Consider the following 27028-nt stretch of genomic DNA (forward strand, 5'->3'; position numbering starts at 1 on the left):
TATTCTGAGAGAGAGTGATGACACTGGGGATGGGTTCTGTCCGACCCTCTTGTTTATTTCCCTTTGCATTGCAGGGGGTAATAATCCCTCCCAAAAAAATGTGGTCACTCAATCCACGACTGTTTGGGGGACACTGCTGTGCGCAATTGGCTGCCGCGTTTCGCCCACAAAATAAACAGTCAATTCACTTTGCAGTATATTCTGTGAAGTGCTTTGCGACGTCTCAACGATGTGATAAGGCGCTATATCAAATGCAAGTATTATTATTATTATTGTGCAGTTAAAGTAATTTTGACAATTAAATGTTTGCTTTCGAATATACCACAAGGTGACTGACAAACAGTTGACTTTTGCTATGTGGTCTTGCGTTAGAAATATTCCCTGGTTCCATTGTAGCATCTTATTTTTGACAGGTTTTCACCAATGACCATTGATGGAATGACCAGTTTGGCGGGCATCAATATCCCTGGGCATGCCGGAACAGGCTGGTGTATCTTTGTTTACAATCTGGCACCTGATGCAGATGAGAGTATTCTTTGGCAAATGTTTGGACCATTTGGTGCAGTGACCAACGTGAAAGTCATCCGTGACTTTAACACAAACAAGTGCAAAGGCTTCGGATTTGTGACTATGACCAACTACGATGAGGCAGCCATGGCAATAGCCAGCTTAAACGGATATCGTCTAGGGGACAGAGTACTGCAGGTTTCCTTCAAAACCAACAAAACGCACAAAGCCTAATATGTAACATAACTGTTATAGCTATTCAAGGAAACACAAGTTAAAGGCAAAACTTTATATACTAGTGCAAAGACTTTGTAAGTCAGTGTTAAAGTATGACTATTTAGCATCCTAAGAATATGTGAGAGGATTTTATATTGCTGGTACCTTTGCATTAAATCTTCTTTCATAGCTTTTATGTTTGGGGGAAAAAATGGACAAGAGATGCAGGGTTTTTTACCTGCCCCAAAACATTACCTCCTTTGAGATGGAGGTGGACCTTTTAAAAGAAACTGTTTCAGCTGAAGGAAGAAAGAAAATAACTCCTAGATTTTTACGCAACTGCCTTGAAACAGTGCATAAAGTGAATTTGTGAGGCTTTTTTTTTTGGTAAACATTCATTTCATTTAAAAGTCTTGATTGTTTTACAGAACTGTTTTGAGTTGCTGTTTGTTTCCTTTATGTGTTGTTAGAAGTGTTTAAGTGAAACAGTATTTTATTTTGATATTAAGATTTTGGAATTGGGAAAAGGGTGGGCTTCAATTGTACCTTATTGTAAGGTTCTTGGAAAAAAAAATCTTTTTTTCGTAACACAGTACCTTGCCAAAGAGAGAGAGCCTCTTTGATGAAGTGGGTTTAAAAAAAAAAGCATCTATTTTTATAAAAAGAAAATTTGGAGAAACTTTTTACAGGACCTGGAACAAATATTTTGACTTGGTTACTTTGAGAATCTCTTCATATGACATCTAGTGAGCTTTTGAAAAAAATTAAAACCCAGGAAATTTCCAGTGGCTGGTATTTATTGGAAAGACTTGTCATGTAGAGATTACCTTGAAGACCTTTGTATTACCAAGATGTAGAACCAGTGGGCACTGTGGGTTTCATATGTATAATCAGTGGATCATCCTGGTTATTGTTTGTGGCAAAAATAGCTCACATTTAATTGTGATTTCAAGACTTAAAAGAGGCTAACATTGAGAGTGCATGCAAATATAAAATATCAAAATTATTGAAAATTGGGGGGAAAATCTGTTCTTCCTCAAAGTATTCCCTTCTGTTCGAGCTCAAGGTGTTTAGTGATGTACACTCTCCTGCTGTATTGTCTGTGCTGGAAATGGGTGGGGGGAAAAAAAGTAATTGGACTTGCTTTGCAATACAGATGTCAAAGCTGTCGGAATACATTTCGGAAATGCAAAAGGATAATGATGAGAGACTGCACCTGAGCATTGTGTAATGTAAATAAGTCCTTGTGTTATGGACTTTACTGCTTTTTTGTTTTTGACTACATGCCAAGTGCTGTTTAAGAACCTTGAATGCTTTGTATGTTTTTTGTTTCATGTAGACTGCATTAACATTACTTGAAGTTTACTTGTTTTGTTGTCCTAATGACCAGAATTGCAGTGCATCAAATTTGTTTGTTGTTGGTCTGTAGATAGTCTTGTTGCAGCTCTTTAAAACTATAGTGACACTGCTTTTGTTATATATGCATTTGTGGTACAATGGGTAAAACCACAGTTTGAACAAATATGCTTACATTTTCATACTAAAAAAAGGAAGCTGTCCTGTTGAAACATTGAAGTAAATTTGCAAATAATGCTTAAATCACTATGGGGAGATATAGCCGTTCTTTATCATAACAGGAATAAATTTGAAAAACTCTATTTTCAGAGAAGCATCTAGCTTAACTTATTCTTCTAAGAACAAATTGGCCGTAGGATTGCAGTCCTCGACCAGGTGCACTGATACCTGTAGTTAAATGTCCTGCTTTGTGTAAACTGAGAAATGCTCATGTACTCTTCCCCTTAGAACAAGCAATGTGCTATGCATAACATAGTTGTACATTTATCTTTGCTATTGCTTTTTGAATACTGTAGTTATAAATTCTCAGCCTAGTTGAAGTACATATACTGTGAAGCACATGAAAGTGTACCCACATTTTCATGCTAACCCACTGACTGCTGATAACTAACTGGCGTCTTGAACTAATTGTCTGGGCCTTGCATTTCGGGAATGCAAAAGAGCCCATCTACAGCTTTAAAAACCTGAGACCTCTGAGCTAAATATGAAGGCCAGTAATTGATATGAGCCTCTAGTCTATTTGTAGCCTAGTCAAATGCAGAAAAAATTTAGTGGGAATTGCATGTGAATTGGCCTTCACTTTACAGTGTTGATCATAGCACTTAATAAAATGTAAGTCTGTATTTATTTGAAGTTGTAAAGTATGACTAAATTTACATCAGTTGATTGGAATATATGTTCTTTTGAGTATTTAAGAGGCTGTACATGTTTTTTCCTTATATTGTGTTTGGATCATTTGTACTTTTTTCATGTTCAGTACATCAATAAACAAAGTTGAAGGGAAAATGCTGGTTTTAAGCCTCGGTACATCTGACCATTGCTTTGCTGTGAACAATTCATTGCCTGTTTTTAATCTTGTATGTGGTGCTTGGAGAGGGGCAATTTATTAATGACCATCTTGCAACATGTCAACTAGATATTGGCTGGGGCTAGTGTCCTTGAAAGTGGGTTCCAGTTAATAGCTGCACTTACCTTCTAATGGTTTGATGTACTGGGTATTTTAGTTCATAACTGCACACTCACTGATTCCAGGTGTAATATCAGGTTGCTAAACTGAATGGTGAAAGGTTTGTGAAATGGTGATTGTATAAATTTATGATACCCAGTGTGTGTTTCATTTGTAGTGCCTCATATACAGTTGTACTTTACAATTTATTTTGTGAAAAATGTAGCTTTAATGGTAGGGTTAACCTCACAACATGATGAATTAATAATTTCAGCTTCTAAAATATCCAATTTGTTTGCACCATTATGACTTATTTGGCATGCATGCAGCTTTTTAAATACAGTTTTGTATATATGTTTATTCTGTTTATCCTAATGTTAGGACTTGAGCTTTGTGTCCAAGCTGTTAATATAGTGCAGGACTGGGGAGTGCTGCATTGTATAAAATACTGGCCTTTGGCTTCATCAGACTGTTTAGATGGACATTAAGGGACTGTGTCCCAGGCAACATATGTCCTACAAACATCTTCCTACTTCAGAATGGTGGCCTGCTATGAAAGAAGAAAAAATGGCACTGTCTTGCCTCATTTAATGTTGAATAATATTTCTTGTCAACAAAAGAGGGGAAATCAATGGTGTAACTTTAAACAGTGTGTAGGTTCCAGGGAGATGGTAACTAGAAACCTGCAGAAATTGTCAAATGTCACTGGCATCCATGCTCATATAGTCCTGGTATAATTTATAGAAGCAGATAACTCCATTGTAATCAGCCATGGTGTTCTGTCGCTTTCACTCGATTTTAAGCAGCTTTAATCATTTCTCTAACCTTTTTAAAAGGCTTAATATTTTAACTGGTGAAGGGAAAAAGAAGATTCTCATCAGGATAAGCCACCTCTGAATGTTCCAGTGCATTAGCTTGAAAATATTCTTTGGAGCTGAAAGCCACTGTGGAATTTTCAAATGTTTTTTAAAATTAATTAAATCTTTCTTGATTGGATTTTTAAAGATTTGCCCTCTGCCAACTGAACCTGCAAACTGCCTTATCGGTTGGAACAGTTTCAGCAATAAAAGACAAGAAGCTACACCCACAGAGCAGTTCTATTGATAACATTACTCCTAAGCAGCACATTTAGGAAATTTATGTCATTATGATTTCATTCATCCATTTTTTGGGGGAGGATCTATGTGAAGTTTCATCATTTGGATGAGATGTTATCCTGAGTTGAGGTGGACATTAAAAATCTCATGGCCTCTTCGAAAAGAAGGAAGTTTCTCCCGATTTCCTGGCCAACAACTCTCCAGATTTAATTAGTCACCCAACCCATAGGTGGCTGTGCAATATTGCTGGTTCAAATGGTTGCTTTGCTTGCTTACGATGAAAACCAATGCAACACAGTATTCCCTGTAAACTTTTTTTTTGTTTGAGGCACTATAAAGTAATGGTTTTATCGGTGGAATTTAGCTCTACAACCATTTATTTTCCTGAGCAAAACTGCTTTCAATTCTGATTTCCTACATCAGTCGCTTTGAATAGGACTAAGAATAGTCTTTGCATTGGACATCATGCCTTATCGCACTGTTAACAAGTTCACATGAATTACTGTACAGTAGTGATTTTGTAGGTGAATGTAGCACTCATTTGCACATAACTTTTTTGTTTCATGTCAAAAGTTTCAGATTGATTTCAGTGGGTTTATATAATTAACGCTTAACTACAAAGTTCTCTTAAAGGTAAAATTTATAACCGTTTCAACTAAAAGGCTGGTAATTGTTAACCCATCCTACAAGATGCATACATGAAAAATTCAAGAACCAGATGGGTTTCCCTTAAACTTAGTGAGGATTTCCTCTTGGTAAATGTAGCAACTGAGGAAGTACACTTAATATAAGGGAAACCTTTCTTTGCACAGTATATTAGAAACATTTATTCAAATTTTCAGCAAAGCTGTTTACATGTTGCATTGATACTAAATGTAGGTGAAGCTGACATTATTAATGGGAACTTCAAATGCTTAATTCTCCAGTAGCCTGAGAATTGGTAGCACCAATTCTGCAAAACTGCCTCGGACCCTTCACAGACTTGACAAGAACCCCCACATCCCAAATAGCTTCTCTCCTTCCTGCTATGCTTGATCTTCAAAAATGATCAATTCTCCGACACAAGCTGTAGAGTGAAAGGTTTAAAGTGCCAATCACATTTGCTTTATTCTCCATATGTTGAGCAAATTAAGAGGTAGATGCAGCTTTTCCTTGCTGCTGGCTCAGGAAGAATGGCACCCGCTCTCAACCCATGTGATGGCCTTCCATGGACCAATATTAATGGATCCCTTTACAAAAGGTAAGGAAGACTCTCCCTAGACCAACAATTGATATCAAGATAACTCTGGAGGACAAGTGCTTTAAAACTGGTTGTATAGTGTTGCTGACTATGTTCTCCCTCCTGCGTATTTTGTATGTGAAAGCTGAAGAAATCAACTGAGTTTACTCATTTCCTTTGGATAAGGAATATTCACTGTTCAGGTACAAAGCTGTTTCATGTCTCATTTGGCAAGGATTTACTTTTGTAAATTGTATACTTGAAATCCTTTAGCTCACAATTACCTGCCTTGCATTTTCCTTTTTTTGTGTGAGTTGATTGAAACTTAGACGTGCAAATCGTTTCCGTTCTTTTGCTCTTGAGGATTCCTACCAGCTGCTCTGGCTAAGAATCCAGCTCAGGATGAAGCTGTGTGTCAGTGATGCTCAAAGAGGACCATCTTGACAATGTGTGAATTTAAATGGAAGAATTTGAGAGAATTTTCCCTGGAGATTTTGCTTATTTTTGTGTGTGATTGAAGAATGAGTGATGCCATGGTATCAATCTATGGTAAGTGAACTTTTCTTCAAATGGACACTTATTTAAAAATTATATTTTGAAAAGGTCTAACAATGCTGTTCAGAACTTGATACCTTTAAAATTTGGGAATCCAAATTGATTGTTACAATGGGTATACTTCGAGGGATAATATTCCATCTTTTCCAAGCTTCTTCAGCAAGAATTTATTGGCTTTGTCTACAAAATTAGTCACTGAACTTTACAGTGAATCCAGCTAAGTGCTTTTGAGATGCCCTCCTATGAGAGGTTCTGTATCAATATGCAAGTGACTTTGATGACTTCTATTAAATAATAATAATAATACTTGCATTTGATATAGCTCTTTTCACGTCGGGAGGGCGTCCCAAAGCGCTTCACAGAACACACTGTAAAGTGAATTGACTGGGCAAACGCGGCAGCCAATTGCGCACAGCAATGTCCCACAAACAGTCATATGGATTGAAAATGACCAATTTATTATTGTTTTGTTTTGGAGGGATTATTATTAGGTGTGTGGAGTAAGGAAACTTGCCCAAGGTTTCGCCCTCTGCCTGGAATTGAACTCCGGTCTCTCACTTCCGAAGGAGTGCTCTAACCACTGATACAGTACTTGCAATTTAAAGATCAGGACAGCAACTCGCCCTATAGTATCATTAGTGGCACCATGATGGCCCATCACCGATGTATTATTTTGGCATGTGTATACCCTTATTGCTATACGCACATGTGTGTACTTCTAAGCAATTATTTCGCAGTTCAGTTTGTCCTGTCACTGATACTTAAGATCAGAGTTGTAGGATTAATCTTAATTGAGTGGTTTAATAGTGATACCATTCTTTAAATACAACTTACCATCATTGAGGCGACTTCTAATTTCTAATATTTCCTGGCTTGACCAGATGAAGAGGATTAAAATTTGCCCTCTACCTCATCCCCAAAATGGGCTTGAGACTGATTATCATGGGAAAGTATATTTGAATGATGTTTTTCACTCTTCAGCTGATGAAACCTGGAAAATATTTTGAAAATAAATCAAATCATCCTCAGCAACCGAAACTAAATTGTGTTGGTAATTGAAAAAAAACAATTCCACTTGGCTTGGAGAGGAGAGGGGTTGTCCCCTTTAATAACAACAATTGAATATTTTTTAACACAAAGAATGCTTTATNAAAAAATAAGTAACAACTTTAAATAGCAATTATTTTTTATCCCAACGTATTTCTGTCAAACGTACTACCTCCACACATACTTGTTCTCTTCATCCCCACACACACCAGACTTCATCCAACCCACAATGTTTGGGAAAAGCTCAGCATACGTCCTCACTCAAACAAACTGACCAAAAAAAATCTCCGCACTCAAGACGGCTTCCTTCCCACCAGATATCGTATTCCGCTCACAGCAAACCTGTGGACCAATTCATCTTGATGATAATAATAATCCTTTCATTTGATATAGCGCCTTATCATGTCTTCAAGACCACTCAAAGCACTTCAGAGAATATACTGTAAAGTGAATTGACTTTTTTTTGGTGAAAAATATATACTATATATTTTGATGTGCACTTATTCCTATAATCTCAAGCCCAAGTGCTTATCCGATTTGTTAGAACTTCTCATTTTCTAAATAGCTTCTACCTCTGGTTCTGTTGCAACTTCTATTTCTCATTTTTATGATATGAATCCCGTAATCCCCTTGAAGATATTGGAATAACCAACTGTAATTCATTCTATTCTTGGGCAACATTAGCTACTGGGTTGAGTCACTAGTTGTGAGGAATACTCTACACCAAAATGAGAAGCCTTGTGTCAAACTTCTCATGTTACAGCCATGGGCTTTCAGTACACACTTTAGATATAACTTGAATGTCAAATATTGCATGAATCGGCTGCAGTTTGTTGTGCCAGATAAGATTTTATGTTTGCTCAACATCTTTCAATAAATACAATTGGACACTATTCTCCACTGGGTAAAGCATCTTAAAGTTTCCAAGAGAATCTATTTTATTTTTACTCATTATAGAATGAACTGGACGTTATCGATCTGTTTTAAGATGATCTGAGGATTCTATGAGTTATTTTCTCTAATTCAAAAAGCACAAATTCAACAAAAGGCATTCTGCTAGTTAAAGCATGTTTTTCCCCTTCCAACAGGTAAATTGAGGTCTGTTGTGTAATCAAAAAATGTAGGATTCTGAAACTTAATTGAATACACAGAATATTGCGTACAACCTATATTTTCAGTCCATGGTTCCAATAACGCAGGCAGCATTGTGTTTGGCGGTCTTAATTTGTAGTAGGCTTCAGTCCTATTAAGATATCTGGCTATTTTAAAGTTGCGGCATTGCATCAATACCAATGTCAAATTAATCTTATTTTGGTGAGGGAGAAAAAGTTGCTAACTTGGTTTCATCTATGGCTGTTTCTTTCCCCAAATTAAATTAACTTGAATGTGATGATGCAGATGTACATGAGCTATTGGATGAACTTGTCTTAATTGACTAAGTCGCCACTGCATTGCCTTATGTTAACAAATGAACTTTTTTTTGTAAAAAGGTTTTTTTTGTCAGACTGTCTCGGGTGGTAGGACTTTGACTTCTGCAAAAGGTTGTGGGTTCAAGTCACACTTCAGGATTTTGAATGCATCGCCTAGGCTGACTGGTGAGAAGGGGGCACTGCATTGCTATTGGAGTTATTGGATGTTATTGGAGTTATTGGATGAGACATTAAACTGAGGCCCAGTCTGCCTCTTCAGGTGGGCATTAAAGATTCCATGGTACTATTCAAAAAGAGAAGGGAATCTCTCCTGGTGTCCTGGCCAATGGACACCCCACCCCCCAGATAAAATTAGTCATCATTTCATGGCTGCTTGTGGGACACTGCTGGGTGCAAAACTGGCTGCCACATTTACCTACAAACAACAAATCGCTTTCATATAGCACTTTTCACATCAGGAGGACGTCCCAAGGCACTGGCAAACAATCATTACAGTACATTCTGTGCAGCATTGAAAAGTCCACTATAGCAAAGTAGAAACAAGAATAAGCTGGGGACAGAACCCAACTTGTGTCAGTCTTGTAACAATATTTTTCCTGTAAATGTGACCAAGTGCATCTAGAAAATAGCTGCTTTGTTTGTCTTGGTGTCCTCTAAATACAGGAAACCTGAGGAGTAAATATGAAGGAAGAAAAGTGCATTGTCAGAGAAGTCTTGATGGAGAGGGGGCAGTTATATGATATGCAATTTCTGACCAGAGGTGTTGAGAGAGAGAAGCTCAAATTGGAAAGATCTCTGAATTATTCAAGCCCTCCTCAAAATACTGCATTAATTTTAATGCCACAAGTTTTAATGTTAAATGTATATTTTTGGACCTATATGAAGGAATTTCCACTGATATTCTGAGTATTTAGCACCATGAAGAAGTCTTAATGTTACTATACATCTGAAATCCAGATACAACAGATTGTGTGGCTGCCTTGAAATGTGCCTCCACCAATCTCAGAATTCAGATGCCTGGTGCACTAAGATTGCTTCCAAAAAAATCGAGTTTGTTTTGCTTGCAGCCATATGGTGTCCCATTATCTTATAAAATATTTGCAGCTAAATACTTTGGCTAATATATCCCACCTGGATTTTGTTAATTGGCACATGAGTGAAATGAAAGGGGGAGGAAGAAAAAGCTTTCCCATGAAATGTTAGGCAATATGTTGAATTGGAAAACTACAGAGTGGTGGAAGTTGTGCAGAAATTCCTCTTGTACGAGCATGAAGACTTTCTATATAATGCTGAGAGCAAGGCTTGCCAAGCTTAACTATAGGGTATCAATTTTGTTTTTTTCTAGTGTAAAGTAAGTCATGAGCGTGAATTAAACAAACTCTTCCTCTCCTGCACTTATTAAACTAGACATTCTCCATTTGTTGCTTCTCTGGGCTAGTTTGTGCTGAATCATAACCTAAGCATCCATAAAGGAGATGCATTTACCCAGCTTCACTACAAGTATCCACAAAGCTGTAGCTATTTTTGAAGATGGTGATGAGGTACAAGTTGGCAAGGTATCCTGAAACTTTAACTATCTCCACCTTGGGGAAAATTCAACACTAGACTCCTGAGTTTTGAAAGATCCACTGTGGATTTCTCCGCAAAATCTTCTTGAGGGTCTGCTTAATATACAGCAGGGAAGAGGAGATAACTAATTGGTCATGAAGTGGGAGTGCTTCTGGGAGGGCAAGGCCAGAAGGGGTGGGTGTCGGGTGAGGGGAAGGCGGGGGGAGCTTATCTAGTTAAATGGAGTCCTGTAGCTCAGTGGTTAGAGCACTCGCTTTGCAAGTGAGAGACCTGAGTTCAATTCCAGGCAGAGGGCGAAACCTTGGGCAAGTTTCCTTACTCCACACAGAGCCTAATAATAATCCCTTCAAAACCAAAAACAATAATAAATTGGTCATTTTCAATCTACGACTGTTTGTGGGACATTGTTGTGCGCAATTGGCTGCCGCGTTCGCCCAAAATATGCAGTCAATTCACTTTACAGTGTGTTCTATGAAGCACTTTGGGACGTCCTCCCGACGTGAAAAGCGCTATATCAAATGCAAGGATTATTATTATTATTGTTTACCAAGCAGTAAGTAGGAACATAGTTGTCAATTGACAGATTACTTTCCAAGGGTGGTCATCCCTCCAAAAAATAATAATTTGGTCTCAATCCACTATGATTTGTGGGACATTGCTATGCGCAATTGGCTGCCGAGTTTCGCCCACAAAACACAATTGCTACAGTTTACAGTATATTCTGTGAAGCGCTTTGACACGTCTTGAAATGTGATAAGGCGCTATATCAAATGCAAGTATTATAATTGGGGACGGTCTTATTTGAAAAAGTAAAAATCCTTTGATGTAGAGATGACTGCTGTTTACATTGGGCACTGAGGGATTTTAACCTTTATAACATTCCAGCTGATGAAGTAAAATGCTACTTTTCCCTCACTTGCCCGGTAGGTTGCCTTGTTTCCCCGTTTTGTGCTTTGTTTTAGGCCGAGTCTGGAGGTGGACGTGCTGAGACCTCAGCACAGTAACTGCAGTGACCTGCTGGGTGTGATTGTAACAGGTTATGGATTGTTTAAATTCATGTGCCACATTTTATTTCAATGCTCCTTGTGTTAATGTTCAGGTGGCTAATTTTATTGGTTGGAATAGTTCCAACCAATAAAACTACAGTCTGTTCCACAGTAAGAAATGCGTCAGCTCCAACTGACGCATTGCATTTTTTTTAGGTGCAGTGTAAAGAATACCCACTGCACCTAAAAGGTGCTGCTTAATTATTGGACCTCAGACTATTTTGTAACCAAAGCTGTGCTTTGGTGATTTATGAGCAGTCCATCCCCAGTGGCTCACCTTCACATGCTGACACCAATGGAGATCCAGTCTGGAGAATCAGAATTTCTGGCTAAATGTAATTACAGTGCCGGTCAGTACTAGCTTTTATCAGCGCTGTCTTTTTTTTAATGCCGATACCGGCATTGTAGTTGTTTGAATCCTGTGAGCAGAAGATAGCAATTAAGCTACCTTTTCCTCGAAGGTTTCAACTGAGTCAAAGTCTTATCCCTGGTCACTGAAGGCCAGGAGCATGGTGAGGCGAGGGCACAATAGTGGGTCAGTGAGAATCTACATGCGTGTGGGCCCGCAAGGTTTTTAAAAAGTGTTTCCAATGTTTGAGCCTGGTCTGGCTAAGTACAAATTCCAGTTAAGATGGGGGGGGGGGCGCTTACCTTATAAGAATTTCTTACACCTTTACATATAAAAATATCTTCCATTCATCCAATTAGTTTTTCTTCACATGAGCAGCAGTCCAATCATTAATGTTTTCTGATACAGGGGAAAAAATTCTAATGGCTTTACATCTACAAGGGCAACTTCATTTTGTAATTGGGTTCCACTATTCAGTTGATGTTAATCTGAGGTTATGATCAGGTAGATGTAAAAGATCTCATTACAAAGAATTTGGAGTTTCTCCTAGAGTCCTGGCCAGTGATTGGGTGAGTTGATAGCTTGGCTATTTGAGTGTTGAGGGCCATACAACAACAACAACAATATAGTACCCTCCACACAAGGTAGTGTCTCAGAATGCTTAACAGTGGTGAGCTTGACTCTGTGTGGTAATGGGACTGGAGTTAGGTGCAGGGTAAGGATTTGGGATTTCTTTCGATGAAAGATGCTTTTGGACCAGTTGGCTTTTTGTTGGTGCTATGCTAACTCAAATTATGCAACTGCTTCAGTGGGGTTTCAACCTATGACCCTTGTTGTTGGTCCATTAAGATTGCCACTGTACTGCTGTACTTGGCAATTTAATTCAACCAAGGCTTTCTTCTGAAAGTTAAGGAAGTGGCGATGAGTCTTGAGATTATCAAATGAAAAGTATTGTGCTGACAGATTTGGAACCTGTCATCTGCACCACTTATTGAGAGGATGTAAAGACGTCTGAGCAGTAAATGTGGATGACAATAAAAGACTGACTGAATTTTGGCACCATCTATGAATCTATTTAAGTAAGTAGACTAAATATTTACTTTTTTGTCATTTTCCCCCTCTTCCTTACTAAGATTAAACACTATACAGTAGTGTAGTGAGATTGAAGATATATGTTGGAAAATGAAGAATAAAACTTACAACAGAATGTTTTCTGAAACAATTAGCTTATTTTAGGGAAGGGGAGCTCCAGCCAGCAATCTCCAGATAGAATTGATCGTTTGCTTCATAGCTGCAAATAGCTGAGGAACATTGTTGTGTGCAATTTGCCTCCTGTATTTACCTCGAAATTAGTCACCACACTTGACAGCAAATCCAGTGAAGCGCTTTGAGGCGTCTCAATGATGTGATAATATACTTTATCAAATGCAAGGATTATTATATGGGGCTTCTTTTTTGGTGTCTTGGAGGACTCCAGCTTTCTGCTCTGTATGACTGCCTTGGTTAGGGCCATTACCCACTAAGCGATTGGAGGAGTGCTTATAATTCTCATTTGAAATTAATATAGCGGATGCCAAAGATTTGTCTCGCACACAAGGATCATATTAGATTATACCGTGGCGTGAGGTGCTGCTTCAGTGAACTTTGAATCGTGAAATCTTTAGGTAAAATACCAAGTGCAAAATTAAGACCCAAGAATAGTTTATTTGCTCAGCAGGATATTTTTCTGAAAAACAACACTAATTTAGGTTCTCTATGTGCAGCATGGGTCAACATGCCTCAATTGTGCAGGCGTCTCCTTCAGTCCCTTCCTTTTGTGCAATCATTGCCTGCATCATGTGTGACACTGCAGGACTTGGGGCCAGCCAACCACTGGCACAAGGACATAATTTGAATTCTTATGAATTTATACTTTATTTCTAGCAGCACCGAAAAGGCTGAAGCAGATTTATTGAAGTGCCTTATCACATTATCACAAAGTGCTTCACAGAATATACTGTGAAGTGGATTGACTATTTTGTGGGAAAGACACACCAGCCAATTGCGCACAGTAGTGTCCTACAAACAGTTGTGAATTGAATGACCATATTATTATAACGGGTGATGGGTTCCCATGTGTATCAGACACCCGGCTGCCCCCTTTACCCTAGGCACCACTGCACCCCCTCTAATTTTCATGACTGTGGAGTCCTGTAAGCTCAGTGGTTAGAGCACTCGCTTTGCAAGCGAGAGACCTGAGTTCAATTCCAGGCAGGGCAAAACCTTGGGCAAGTTTCCTTACTCCACACGCCTAATAATAATCCCTCCAAAACCAAAAACAATGATAAATTGGACATTTTCAATCTACGACTGTTTGTGGGACATTGCTGTGCGCAATTGGCTGCTGCGTTTGCCCACAAATATACAGTCAATTCACTTTACAGTGTGTTCTGTGAAGCGCTTTGGGACGTCCTCCCGACATGAAAAGCGCTATATCAAATGCAAGGATTATTATTATTATGATGTCTTTACACACGTTTTGTTGCTGTGGAGTCCTGTAACTCAGTGGTTAGAGGACTCGCCTTGCAAGCGAGTGCAAGCAAGACACTTGGGTTCAATTCCAGGCAGGGCGAAACCTTGGGTAAGTTTCCTTACTCCACATGCCTAATAATAATCCCTCCAAAAACAATAATAAATTGGTCATTTTCATTCTATGACTATTTGTGGGACAGTGCTGTGTGCAATTGGTTGCCGCGTTTCGCCCATCATATACAGTTAATTCACTTTACAGTATATTCTGTGAAGCGCTTTGAGACGTCTAGAAGACGTGAAAAGCGCTATATTAAATGCAAAGATGATTATTATTATTGTCTCTTAAAGGAAAACTCCAAACTTCTCAACAGTCGAAAGTGCAAAGTTCCTTTGTAAACTCAAAACCTGTAAATACAAATGTATAATGGAGCCATTAGTTTTAAGAAATTTTGTAAAATATATTTATTTCTGTTAACTAAGATTAAGAGGATATGCCAGGATAAGAGCAATGTGTTCAAATGGGTTTTATTGGCAGTGATTAAACAGCATTCTTGTTCAGCATTCTAAAAAACACTGATTAATTTTCTACGTGTTCATATCTGGATGCAGAAATGGGCAGTCATGAACAATTGAGAAAGCTGTTTTCTCTGCAAAGAAACAATGGTTACCATTACACATGGAAAACATCCCACTTTGAAACTGCAGATGAAATGGGGTGGAGAGAGCGAATACTTTAGAGACTAGTTGGTGGAAATGCTCCGTGTATAAAATGGGTTGGGAGTTTCTGTTCAGCCATTTTCTCTGCAGTATTTGAAGGTCACCCTTATTTGCCGGTGAATATTTTTCCTTTTCAATTGAGCCCTTTCTGACTTGAACATGTTCATCCTCCTTGCTGTGTTCTGGTAGAATAAAACCCTTCCTGACTCGTATTACAAAACATTGTTCACCAGATTGCTTTTTCTTCACTACTCACCTTCAGGGAACGTCCCTCTGCTGGGAGAATGAGTCAGACTTGTCATGATGGCTTCCAGCATCTAACATCACTCTAGAACCTCGTCAGCCTAAAAGCTGCTGGAAGATCCAGTTTTATTGATGCAAATTGTGACTTTAAAAAAGTTTGATGCAAAATATATATTTTAGGTTCGCAGATCTTTCTCTATAATGTATGAGAAATTGTACTTTTTGCAAAGATATCCATATATAAATAGCAGGATGATCCCTTGTACAAAGAACTCAAGTGACTGAGCAGTCGAACAAGACCTTTTTTGATGTGCCCTACTTTCGAATACAAAATGTATTATTGAACGATTGCTTTCTTAAAGCGCATCTGTGAGACAAACTCTGGTTCTCTGTTACAGGGACAGAACTGCAGCCTTATAATTTACTTCGGAAGTCCAAATGTGGCATCCCTGCGATTACTATCTTGGGGATGGATTTAAAAGATCAGTTAAGTAATGACATTTTTGTTGATAGCTTTTTCAGGGCATTGGATCTTTGCTTTCTTAGACTAATCTTTTCAGTAAGGTTATCTCAGTATTTCAGTAAGCTTTAGGTTATCATTCTACTTTGAAAATTAGTCAGTGTTTTTTTTTCTTTTAGCAAAACCCGAAGTATGATGTTAATTCAAGCATCTCTTTAGAAATGTATTTGCATGTCTGGGTTATTCCGTGCCTCCAAAACAGAATAAGCACCAGGTTCTTTCATGATAGCCTGTTGTGGTCAGTTACTGTTGCTCTTACATTTTGACATGAGCTTCCAGGCTATCTCTCTCTCTCATGCACGGCTTTGCAAGGCTGGTCTTGAACTTCCACCCTTCCATTTGGTTTCCATTTCAATGTTTGACACAGTAATCCTTGCAATTGATATACTCGCTTTAGGTGTCTCAAAGCTCTTATAAAGTGCAGCAACTCTATCGGATTGTTGGCCAATTTGTGCACAGCAATGTACCACAACTAACCATGAAGTGAATTGCTTGTTTATCCTATCAGGAAGATTGTTGGAAGATTGTTCCTTCTCAAATCATTCTATAGGATTGTAATATCCACCTGAACAGACAGATGAGACCCAAGAACATCTCATCCGAAGGACGGCACCTCTAAAGATGAGCAATATGAGTCTGTTCTTTGTGAGTTGGTTTACTAGTAGCTGCTTTGGTTATTTTTCATTTTAGCTGTCCAGCCGATTCTGAGTATCTTGCAATGACATGTAGAACTTCTTCAGAAACCTGGGAACAACTTCACTGCTAATCACTAACATGGCTCTAAAGGGCTCATGAGATATTTTGAGGAAAATCCATATGTGAAATTCTGTCATGTTATCAACTTCAGTCCAATGTTGGTCTTTGGTGCTATGTGTCTCTTCACCTGTGACAATACATTATTTGCCTAAAGTGGAAAAAAATCTACAAAAAATCAAAATTATTCCAAATTGGATCATTGAAAAATAGTACCAAAAATCCCAGTATGAACAGTTACGGCATTGACACGTCTCTCGGACTCACTGTAGTCCTATCTTTTATTTTCCATACCCCAGACTTACTTCCTTGGAAACTATTATTTACCATTTGAAAATCGTGTATTAGAATGCACTGCTCCAGGAAGCTGTAAAGGCAAAATCAATTGGAATGTTTAAAAGGAGAGAGATAAATACTTGCTAAGTAAGGGTATAGTATTGAGGGATAAGGAGGGGGGTGAAAACTGGATTAAAAAAATTGTTGTAAACTAATCAAATGATGAAAAGGGCTGATGGTATCCTGATGCTGTGATCCAATGATTTTTGGCACAATTGTTAAATTTTCAGCTGTGAACATCCTGTACTATCAAGAGCAATTAATTTATATATAGGCCCTTTCATGTCTTGATGCTGTCCCAAGGCGCTTAACAGTCCTGGTTTGGCAGGAGTAAGGCTACCTTTTATCAATACAAAGCTACTGATCATCAAGGTCCAGGGTGGAATAAAAGCTTCTTTTGGAGTCCAGTATTCATCTGTCTTCAGTATTGTATTACAGAAACAAACCATGGAACAAATAAAGACTACTTGGCCGATTGAGCTCATGTCCTTCCATTATTTTCAGATGCACTGCAACAGCAGAACAAAATGACACAGGTTTATGGTTGCAAAGGGCAATTTTGGGACAGATACCAGGCATATTTCTTTATGCGTAGGTTAGTTCATGACTGAAACGGGTTACAATCTATTCTGTTCAATACTTGCATTGCAAAGATGACTCCCAGCGGTGCCAAACTATTGTCCTGTGAAGTATTTCTCAGTCTGCATGTATTCCTATATCCTTCAATGCTGTACTGAGCATGAATCCGATGTCTCGCCCATTCCAGAATGACCTACCTCTTGTTGCTCAGACTTGCAGAATATTAGATTCCGCAAACCTTTGCTGTTGGGAGTCACCTATGCATTGCAAGTATTGAATTGCATAGTTGGTAGGTTGAACAGAAGATTTGTGCATTTGAAGTTTCATCTGCGCTACCTCATTCAAGCTTACCAATAAATGATCTATCAGAGGGCATATTATACATGGGCTGTGAAAGCCAGCTTGCTATCTTCTTGCATGTCCTCATAGCAGACAGAGCTATTTACAGAGAACATCTGTATTGACTTAATGGGATCCAATTCATGAAAACGTTTTATAAATACTGAATTCACAACAATGCTCCCTCCATGTTGTGTCTCACTGACGGTTTGAAAGTTCATTTTGTTGCCAATCTCATTCTCGACCTCACAATATAGTGGATTTGAGAATCGGTGATTCAATCCGACCTTTCAAAGCAATCTAACCTTAGTGCTTCACATCTAGTTAGTGGTAGGACCCACAATTTACAACTCATTTTCTCAGTCTCGCAAATTAGATCCCAATGAAACCCTTTCAACTTGAATGTGTAGCTGTGAGCACAAACACTTAAAAGTGATAGTGTCCCACAAACCTCTTCCTACTTCAGATGGTGGCCTGCTGTGAAAGAGGAAAAAATGGCACTGTCTTGCCTCATTTAATGTTGAATAATATTTCTTGTCAACAAAAGAGGGGAAATGAATGGTGTAACTTTAAACAGTGTGTAGGTTCCAGGGAGATGGTAACTAGAAACCTGCAGAAATTGTCAAATGTCACTGGCATCCATGCTCATATAGTCCTGGTATAATTTATAGAAGCAGATAACTCCATTGTAATCAGCCATGGTGTTCTGTCGCTTTCACCCGATTTTAAGCAGCTTTAATCATTTCTCTAACCTTTTTAAAAGGCTTAATATTTTAACTGGTGAAGGGAAAAAGAAGATTCTCATCAGGATAAGCCACCTCTGAATGTTCCAGTGCATTAGCTTGAAAATATTCTTTGGAGCTGAAAGCCACTGTGGAATTTTCAAATATTTTTAAAATTAATTAAATCTTGATTGGATTTTTAAAGATTTGCCCTCTGCCAACTGAACCTGCAAACTTCCTTATCGGATGGAGCAGTTTCAGCAATAAAAGACAAGAAGCTACACCCACAGAGCAGTTCTATTGTTAACATTACTCCTAAGCAGCACATTTAGGAAATTTATCATTATGATTTCATTCATCCTTTTTTTTGGTTGTGGGGTGGGTCTGTGTGAAGTTTCATCGTTTAGATGAGATGTTATCCTGAGTCCATCTGCTGTTCCAGTGGACATCAACAATTCCATGGCACTATTTGAAAAGAGAAGGGAGTTTCTCCCAGTTTCCTGACCAACAATCCTCCAGCTAAAATTGGTCACTCACTTCATGGCTGTCTGTGGGACATTACTGTGTACAGATTGGCTGCCATATTCACCTATAAAATAGTCTTTACACTTTACAGTAATCTTGCATTTTATATATTACCTTTCAGGTCAGGAGGACTTCCCCAAATGTATTCTAAAGTGGAGTGAATGTGTGTTTTGTGGGCAAATGCAACAACCAATTTTCATACAGCAACATCCCACAAATATTCATGGAGTGAGTAACCAATTTTACTTGGGGAATTAAAAAGGATATTGCAGCAATTGAGAGGATACAGAGGAATGCAACCAAAAATAATTGAGGGGATAGAGGGATAAACTGGGCATGTTCTCACTGAAGAAGAGAAGGTTGAGGGGTGACATGATTACAGTCTTTAAGTTTCTGAAGGAAATAGATAACGTACACCATGATAAGCTGTTTTATCTTGTACTGAACAGTAGAACCAGAGGACATGGCCTACGATTGAAGGAGGGTAAATTCAGAATAAATCTACCAAAGCACTACTTCAGTGAGCGATTAGTCAACTTGTGGAATAGGTTCTCTATGGAGACAGTGGAAGCAGAAAAGGCAGATTAACGTCCACCAGAACAGGCACATGTGGGATTGGTTTAACTTCTCATTCGAAGGACAACACCTCCAACAATGCAGCACAGCCCAGCATTGCTTCGGAGTGTCATCTTAGAACCAGCAACATTCCGAATACAGTGCTACCCTTGAGCCAACCTGACATGCATTTAGATCCTGTGATGTCCCACAAATGGTCATGGAGTGAATAACCAATTTTGAATGTACCTCACACCAAATGCAGCCATTCCACGCTTTTGTCAACTTCTGCCTCGACTATTTCAATGCCCTCCTCGTCGGTTCCATTATCCAAAAATCCAACTAATTCAAAATTCCACTACCCATATATTCAACTGCTCTAACCTCCATACCCCATCCTTGCTAGCTCCACTGGTACCCTCTCACAGAATAGGGTACCAGTGGAGCGAGCAAGGATGGGGTATGGATCATAGAATAGATCAACTTCAAGTTCCTCATACTTGTCCACAAATCCTACCCTGACATCCTCACTTTACCACCTCCGCTCAGCTGGCTCTGACCTCCTGCTTATCCCTCATTCCCTCCGCCCCACCACCGGCGGCTGTGCTTTCAGCCAATATGCACCAAAACTTTGGCGGTCTTTCTCAATCCTTCTGCCGTGCCCCCACCTTCACCATTTTCAGATTCATGGCTGAAGACCTTCCTCTTTGACCATGCTCTCCCAACTGACATGGAAAGTATTGTATCAAATATAAGCGTTATTATTTTTTAAAACACAGAACTCACAACTACCTGCTTATCTTAATTCATTGCAATTCTTATCACCAAGTTTATTTGTAAGGAAATTCAACAAATTTTGTACCAAAATGTTAAATGCTTATTTTGCACTTAGAATGTCTACTTATTGAATCTACAAAACACAGGCTCATGGCTTGCAGCACTACTACAGTGACTTCTTTGAATTCTGATCTTTGGAATAATAAATTGTTGCTTTGATATAGTGCCTTATCACAGCGTTGAGATGTCTCAAAGAACTTTACAGAACATTGTGAAGTGAATTGGCTGCGTATTTTGTGGGTGAATATAGGAATGTACAGGACTGGAAGAGAGCACTGCAGTTAGCTGGCCAATGGTTCCCAGAGTGAAAAGATGCACCAGGATAGTTGCTGCCCTTACGACAAAAGGGCACAGGTTCAGGGTTGTGAAGAGCAATTTAGGACCAGACAGCAGGGAACCGTTCTTTCCACAGAGGGTAATCAACAGCTTGAACAAGATTCCAGGAAGAGTGGCAGAGGCTAGGATGATGGACTCATTTGAGAAACTGCTATAATGAGTAGCCGGTAGGGCGTGTGTTCTGAAGGATGAGAACAAAAGGACCAAAGAACCTTCTTCATCCAAATGTCTCTTATGATTTCTTGTGATTTGATTCTGTTTGCCTTGCTCAACTGTTTAGAGTGGCGCTCGCTGAAAGAAGTCCAATTATGCGTGATGGTGAAATTGCTTCTAGTGTTGTGTTTCAAAGTAATCTGCAGCACAGCATGTAGCCTAGGCTGTGTAGCGTGAACTTGTTTCTCGTGTGTGTTCAATGAAATGCCTTTCTTCTTGCTTTTGTTTTTAGTCCAACTGTGTCTAGCACTCGTTTCAATCTTGACAGTATCGTCTTACCCTGGACTAGAGATGTACTGTAGATTAAGTGGATTCAGAGATGTGACGCATTGAACTCACAAATTAATGTACTATTCATGTCTGTCAGCCTGGTTCAATTGGTAGCATTCGGCTCTCGAATCATAAAGATATGGGTTCAAGCCCTGCATCAGGACTTTGAACTCATCATCTGGTATGACATTCCCATGCAGTGATGGGGCAGCTTTGTATTGTCAGAAGTATAATCCTTCGATGCTCAGCGCCAAGCCATTTGTGGAGTCCTGTAGCGTATTGGTTAGAGCAGTCACCTCGCAAGCGATAGGACCTAGGTTGGATTCCCAGGCATGGCGAACCATTAGGCAACTTTCTTTACTCCACACGCCTCTGTTTACCTAGCAGTAAGTAGCAACCCGGTTGTTAGTCAATTGGTGGAATGCTTTTCTGGGGTAATAATCCCCTAAAATAATGTGGTCCTCAATCCACGATTGTTTGTGAGACACTACTGTGTTGAATTGGCTGCCACATTTTGCCCACAAAATATACAGCCAATTCACTTTACAGTATGCTCTGTGAAGCTCTTTGATGTCACAAAGACGTGATAAGGCACCATATCAAGTGCAAGATTTATTCTAAGATACAAGATTAATTTGGATGAAGAACATCCTTCAGCCCATTTGATCTCATCTCTCCAGAACACCCAAGCCTCCTGTCTTCCCATCACAGCATCAAGCTTTTTTTAAAAATGAGTCCAGTGACCTGGTCTCAATCATCTTTCCTGGCAACCTCTCAAAGGTTTTGTACATTTCAAGATGAGACCAAAAGAGCCTCCATATTATTCATTCCAGAGATCAGTTCCAGAGGTTACAGGCATTTTGCTCAGTAGCTTAGTAAAAACACCTCAAACAGACAGTACTCCCTTCTCCTTACAATTAAGGAAGTAAGACAAATTGTATCTCTCACCTTCTAAAGGTAATTTATTTGCAGTAGTTATAATTGCATCTGGACAAGTAGAGAAAGAGGTGTCAGCCTGCCTCAAGTAGTAGCACTTTCTCGAGTCCAAACTAATTTAGGTTCAATCCCCAAGTTGGGACTTTGAATTTGTAGTAGAGGCTGACAGTTCAATGTGGTGCAGGGCAAGAGCTGCACTGTCAGTGGTGCCGTCTTCAGATGAAATGTTGCTGATGTGGACCACTAAATTTGAAAAGAAATGCCTGGTCAACAATCCCGCACATAACATTAGGCATTTACTTTGTGGCTGTTTATTTTTTGTGAGCAATTGGCTGTCTACAAATAGTCACTACACTGAATAGTAAATCCTGAGAAGTGCTTTGAGATGCTTTGAAACATAAAGATTATTTGAGATTTTCTCAATATACATTAAAGTACAGCAATTAAATACCCCTAAAGAGAAGAGGAAACAGTTAGCTCTCTAAAAAGCTCAATTGCTTTATCTGGTGTTGCACACATTTTGGGTTACACACATCAACATCTTAAGTCTTTGCATTCCTGAATAGACTAAAGTTATTCAATAAATATATATTTATAATAATCCTGCATGGTGTAATTCACCTTGAAGGTTGATGGTGCATTATTTTATCTCTGCTGCTGCATCCTGCCTCAGTGGTCCATCTCTTCTAGGTAGAAATCCTGCCTCAGAAGCCTGCAAGCGCACCGGGACACTATCCTGTGTGAAGGGCGCTGTTTAAATACAAGTTGTTGTTGCTAACTATGACAGTGAGTCAAACAGAGTCAAAGCTAAGTGCCATCTACTTATATTTATGCTTTTTATCTTTTTGAGTTTAAAAGATGATCCAAAGTCTGCTTCCTTCAAAGCGACCCACAATTTCTTCAAACTCTGATAACTATGGCTGCTGTCGAGGCAATGTATGACAGCGCTCAGTCCCTTGTGCTGCAAATGGTGTTTACTGATGAATATCTTTTCATTAGCATTCGTGGCTGCATTTAATACAAGTCAGTGAATTAGATATTTACTATACTTTGAATGCCACCCGTTAATTTGAGAACTGCTGGAAGCACTTGTAAAACAAAAAAAAGCTCCATTTGATTTATTTTCTCACTGTAGGTTTCTATAGAGATTTTTATTCATGATAAACAGATTTCAGTCACACTGAATTTTTTTATGTCTTGAGCTCTCTCGTATCCCCGGTGATCATTTGAGATTGTGGAGCATTGAATAAACAACAAACAGAATTTATTTGGGACCTGGGTGACGCAAGGAGATCGAACACTGTCCTTTTACATCTAGAACGTGGATTCAAATCCAGCCAGACAGATGGGATGAAAGTCTTCTGTCTGTAATGATCTTAAATGAGTTTCAATCCAGTTCCCAGTGGACGCGAGTCCACAGCCGAAAACTGCCCTCTAATTTGCAAGATCTGGCACTGCTACAGCAATTTCCCTAAGAGAGGTTATAAGAATTACCAGCTTCTGAAATTTAAGTAACTCTCATTCTATAGGGATCTGTTCATGATATTGGTTCTGAAGGCCCGCTGTCAGCATAGCACAGAGGAACGTTACAACAGATGGTGTAATTTGTGACTATTCAAAATTGAAATCAATGGTTATATTTTTGGCTGCATTGCCAGGTCTCTGTTTCAGCAGTAATGCTGTGTACATTTTATCCCAATTTCAGATGAGATTTTCAATATTATTTTTTTCCCCTTCCTTGCTCTTTCTCTTCTAGACATTGGGACAGTTCATTCTGGGCTTGGGCTCTCCTGGTGCTGGAAACTAGTAGCTGTTTTTGCACGCCTGAGCCAAGGCAGTGATTGCCACAAGTTAGTCAACCATGGAGGTCATTGCAAGCTTAAACCTCTCCTCAAACTAATAGATGAGATTAGTTAAATTAGAAAAGACTAGGGATCGAAACCTGGGATTTTCCTGGTATGTGTAGCTCAGTGTCTCATCTGCAGCATCCAGGTAAAATGCAACAACGCTTTCTTCAATTCTAACCTTGCCCTGACTAACCACAGATCCCTTTTAATAATAATCCCTCCAAAACAAAACAATAATAAATTGGTCATTTTAAATCCACGACTATTTGTGGGACACTGCTGTGCGCAATTGGCTGCCGCGTTTCGCCCACAAATATACGGTCAATTCACTTTACAATATATTCTGTGAAGCACTTTGAGATGTCGAGAAGACGTGAAAAGTGCTATATCAAATGCAAGGATTATCATTATTACCCGCACAGACTGTCAGCTATTGTATGCTCAAATCTTCTTCCAGAACATTGTTCGTAAATGTTAATTATGAACTCAATAATACGGTGTAGAAGTTTGAAAGAATATAAATCAGCTTGAAATACAGTTTCCAATGTTTTTTTTTTGGCTTGTGCTGTGCCCAATTTTTCCTCCCACCAGACTGAGTGTCTCCCCACCGTTAACATTTTATTTGGTTAGAATCATAGAAATTGACAGCACAGAAGAAGGCCATTTGACCCATCGTGTCTGCTGCCCCTTTTAAAGAGCAGAGGAGGGTGAGATGCTCAGCGTGAGACAGTTTTGTCTGCAAGTATTTCAGTAGGCAATATTGTAGTGACCTGCCCGCCACCCCCCCCACTTCCCCCACCAAGCCAGGCAGATACAGAAGCAAAATACAAAATACTGCAGATGCTGGAAATCTGAAACAAAAACAGAAGTCGCTGGGAACGCTCAGCAGATCAGGCAGCATCTATGGAGAAAGAAAAGTGAGTCAACATTTCAGGTCCACAAACCTTTGTCAGAACAGGTACGGATACGGAACAGATACGGTAGCAGTGAGTCTCATCTATAACACAGGTTTAATCTCTCAGAGGAGTGGGGGTGGGGGGAAAATCTGCAACACAACAACTGTAGAGGTGCGCAGGCACCTAAGCTCGCACACCAATGTCTGTCACCCCCCACTCCCCTCACCACACATACACACACAGGCCAGAGCCTCCTTCATGCAGCCCTGGCCCCAGGCACACAAAAGAGAGATGGGGGCATCGTCACCTCCTTAAGATACCAGAAGCTCCACCCATCGAGCCTCTACAATGTTTGAAATGTCCATTGCCCTTACAACACTACAGTCACTGCATTAACTGGATTCAGTGACAGCACATGTCTTATCTCTACAATGTTTGAAATGTGCTTGGGATAGGAACAGAAAGCTACAGGGTACTGGTTTGCCAGCTTGGGGGACAACACATCTATTGAAGGATCCCACACTGACACGCTCTGGATATGCGGTACATCAACTATATAAGGTGTTGATGCTCAGCTCTTGCAGAAGAGACTTGAATGGAGCTGAGTGAGTTCTGAATGGTTGCATCTCAGGACTGTGAGGACATGGATTTCTGTTTTATCACCATTAATAACAATAAACTTTTCATCTGATGTAGAGTCAATAGTTCAAAAACATCTCAAAACGCTTCACAGGTAATTACTGTCAATTGTAGTAACTATGTATTCAGAGATCGCTTATTTGTGTAGAGCTTATCCACATACATCCATGAAGTGACTGACCTTGGCATTCTGTTCGACCCTCAACTATCCTTCAAATCCCACATCCATGCCATGACCCACTCCCGTTTGTCCCCACCTGCGCAACATCGCCCGGCTCCGCCACTATCCCACATCGCAGGCTGCCAGGACCCTCCAACATGCATTCATAACATCCAGGCTTGCCTACGCAAACTCCCTGCTTGTCAACCTCCCCAACTCCTCCTTCCATAGGCTGTAGATCATCCAGAACTCTGCAGCCTGTGTCCACTTCCGCACCAGGCTCCGCGACCCTATCACCCCCATTCTCGCCTGACTCCACTGGCTTCCCATCACACAGTGGATACAGTTCAAGATCCTGGTCCTCACTTTCAAATCCTTCCATGGTCTTGCTCCCCTCCACCTCTGCGACTTCCTAACACCCTATCATTCTGCTCGTTCCCTCCGCTCAGTGGGCTCCGGCCTGCTTCACATCCCACGCCTTGTCCTCCCCACCATTGGCGGTGGGCCTTCAGCCACTCTAACCCCACCCTCTGGAACTCCATTACGCAGTCCCTCTGCCTCACTCCCTCTCTTGCCTCCTTCAAGACCTGCCTCAAGAACCCTCCTCTTCAACCGTGCCTTCGGTCACCCTCCTGCCCCCTGTGCCTTCCATCCTTCCAGATCCCGACCCTCAGCTCGGATCCGAAACACTGATAGTCCAGCGCCTTGGGACATCCTCCTGACGTGAAGGGCGCTATACAAATGTAATACAGTATTGTATGTATCCGGAAGATTCTTGGCCAGGACACCGGGAGAAACAACCAGCTTTTTTCAAGTAGCGTCATGGGATCTTTACCATCCACCTGAGCAGGTAGACCTCCTCACCTACAAGGCCATTCACGGCCTTGCTCCCTCCTACCTCTCCAACCTTCTATCCCCCTACCTACCTGCCCTCCTGACGTGAAAGGCGCTTTATAAATGGAATCTTGTTGTTGTTGTTGTTGTAGACGGGACTTTGGCTTAATGCCAAATCCGCAGAATAGTACCTCTGACAGTGAAGTACACCCCCAGTACTGCATTCAATGTCAGCCTAAACTGTGAGCATGGAGAGCAAATTACCTCCAAGGTCATTAAGTTTCCCCGACCAAATTGTTCAGTACAGGACAACCGCATTATAACAAACAAAATTATTTTTGTATAGCACCTTTCATGTCGGGAGGACGACCCAAGATGCTGGACAATCAGTGTTTTGGACCCGAGCTGGGGGTTGGGATCGGGGAAGGTGGGGGCGGGGGAGTGGGGGAAGGAGGGTGATCAAAGGCACAGTCGAAGAGGAGGTTCTTCAGACAAGTCTTGAAGGAGGCAGGGGAGGGGCGAGATGGAGGGACTGCGGGATGGAGTTGCAGAGGGTGGGGGCAACTCGTGCCCTATTCAGGGCGAGCCTGCTTCTAGTGCAAGCTGCGGATAGAGGCATGCTATGGTGGAGCTGGCGATGGCTAGCCAGATTCATTCACATGCAATGAAGACCTCAGTTTCACTGAACTGCGATCTCCTTCACA

General features: G+C 40.1%; 1 protein-coding gene across 3 annotated transcripts in view; it reads left to right on the forward strand.

Annotated features, from left to right (window-relative positions):
* elavl2 (ELAV like neuron-specific RNA binding protein 2) overlaps positions 1-3077 on the forward strand; it is a 63975-nt gene extending 60898 nt beyond the window's left edge. For all 3 annotated transcript variants that reach the window (XM_007892601.2, XM_042333005.1, XM_042333010.1), the window contains one exon: positions 414-3077. In XM_007892601.2, the coding sequence (XP_007890792.1) occupies positions 414-741 (328 nt within the window). In that variant the 3' untranslated portion in view covers positions 742-3077. The remainder of the gene's footprint in view (positions 1-413) is intronic.
* Positions 3078-27028: the final 23951 nt, after the last annotated feature.

The sequence above is a fragment of the Callorhinchus milii genome, unplaced genomic scaffold (assembly GCF_018977255.1).
Source record: "Callorhinchus milii isolate IMCB2004 unplaced genomic scaffold, IMCB_Cmil_1.0 Scaffold1, whole genome shotgun sequence".
Lineage (NCBI taxonomy): Eukaryota > Metazoa > Chordata > Chondrichthyes > Chimaeriformes > Callorhinchidae > Callorhinchus > Callorhinchus milii.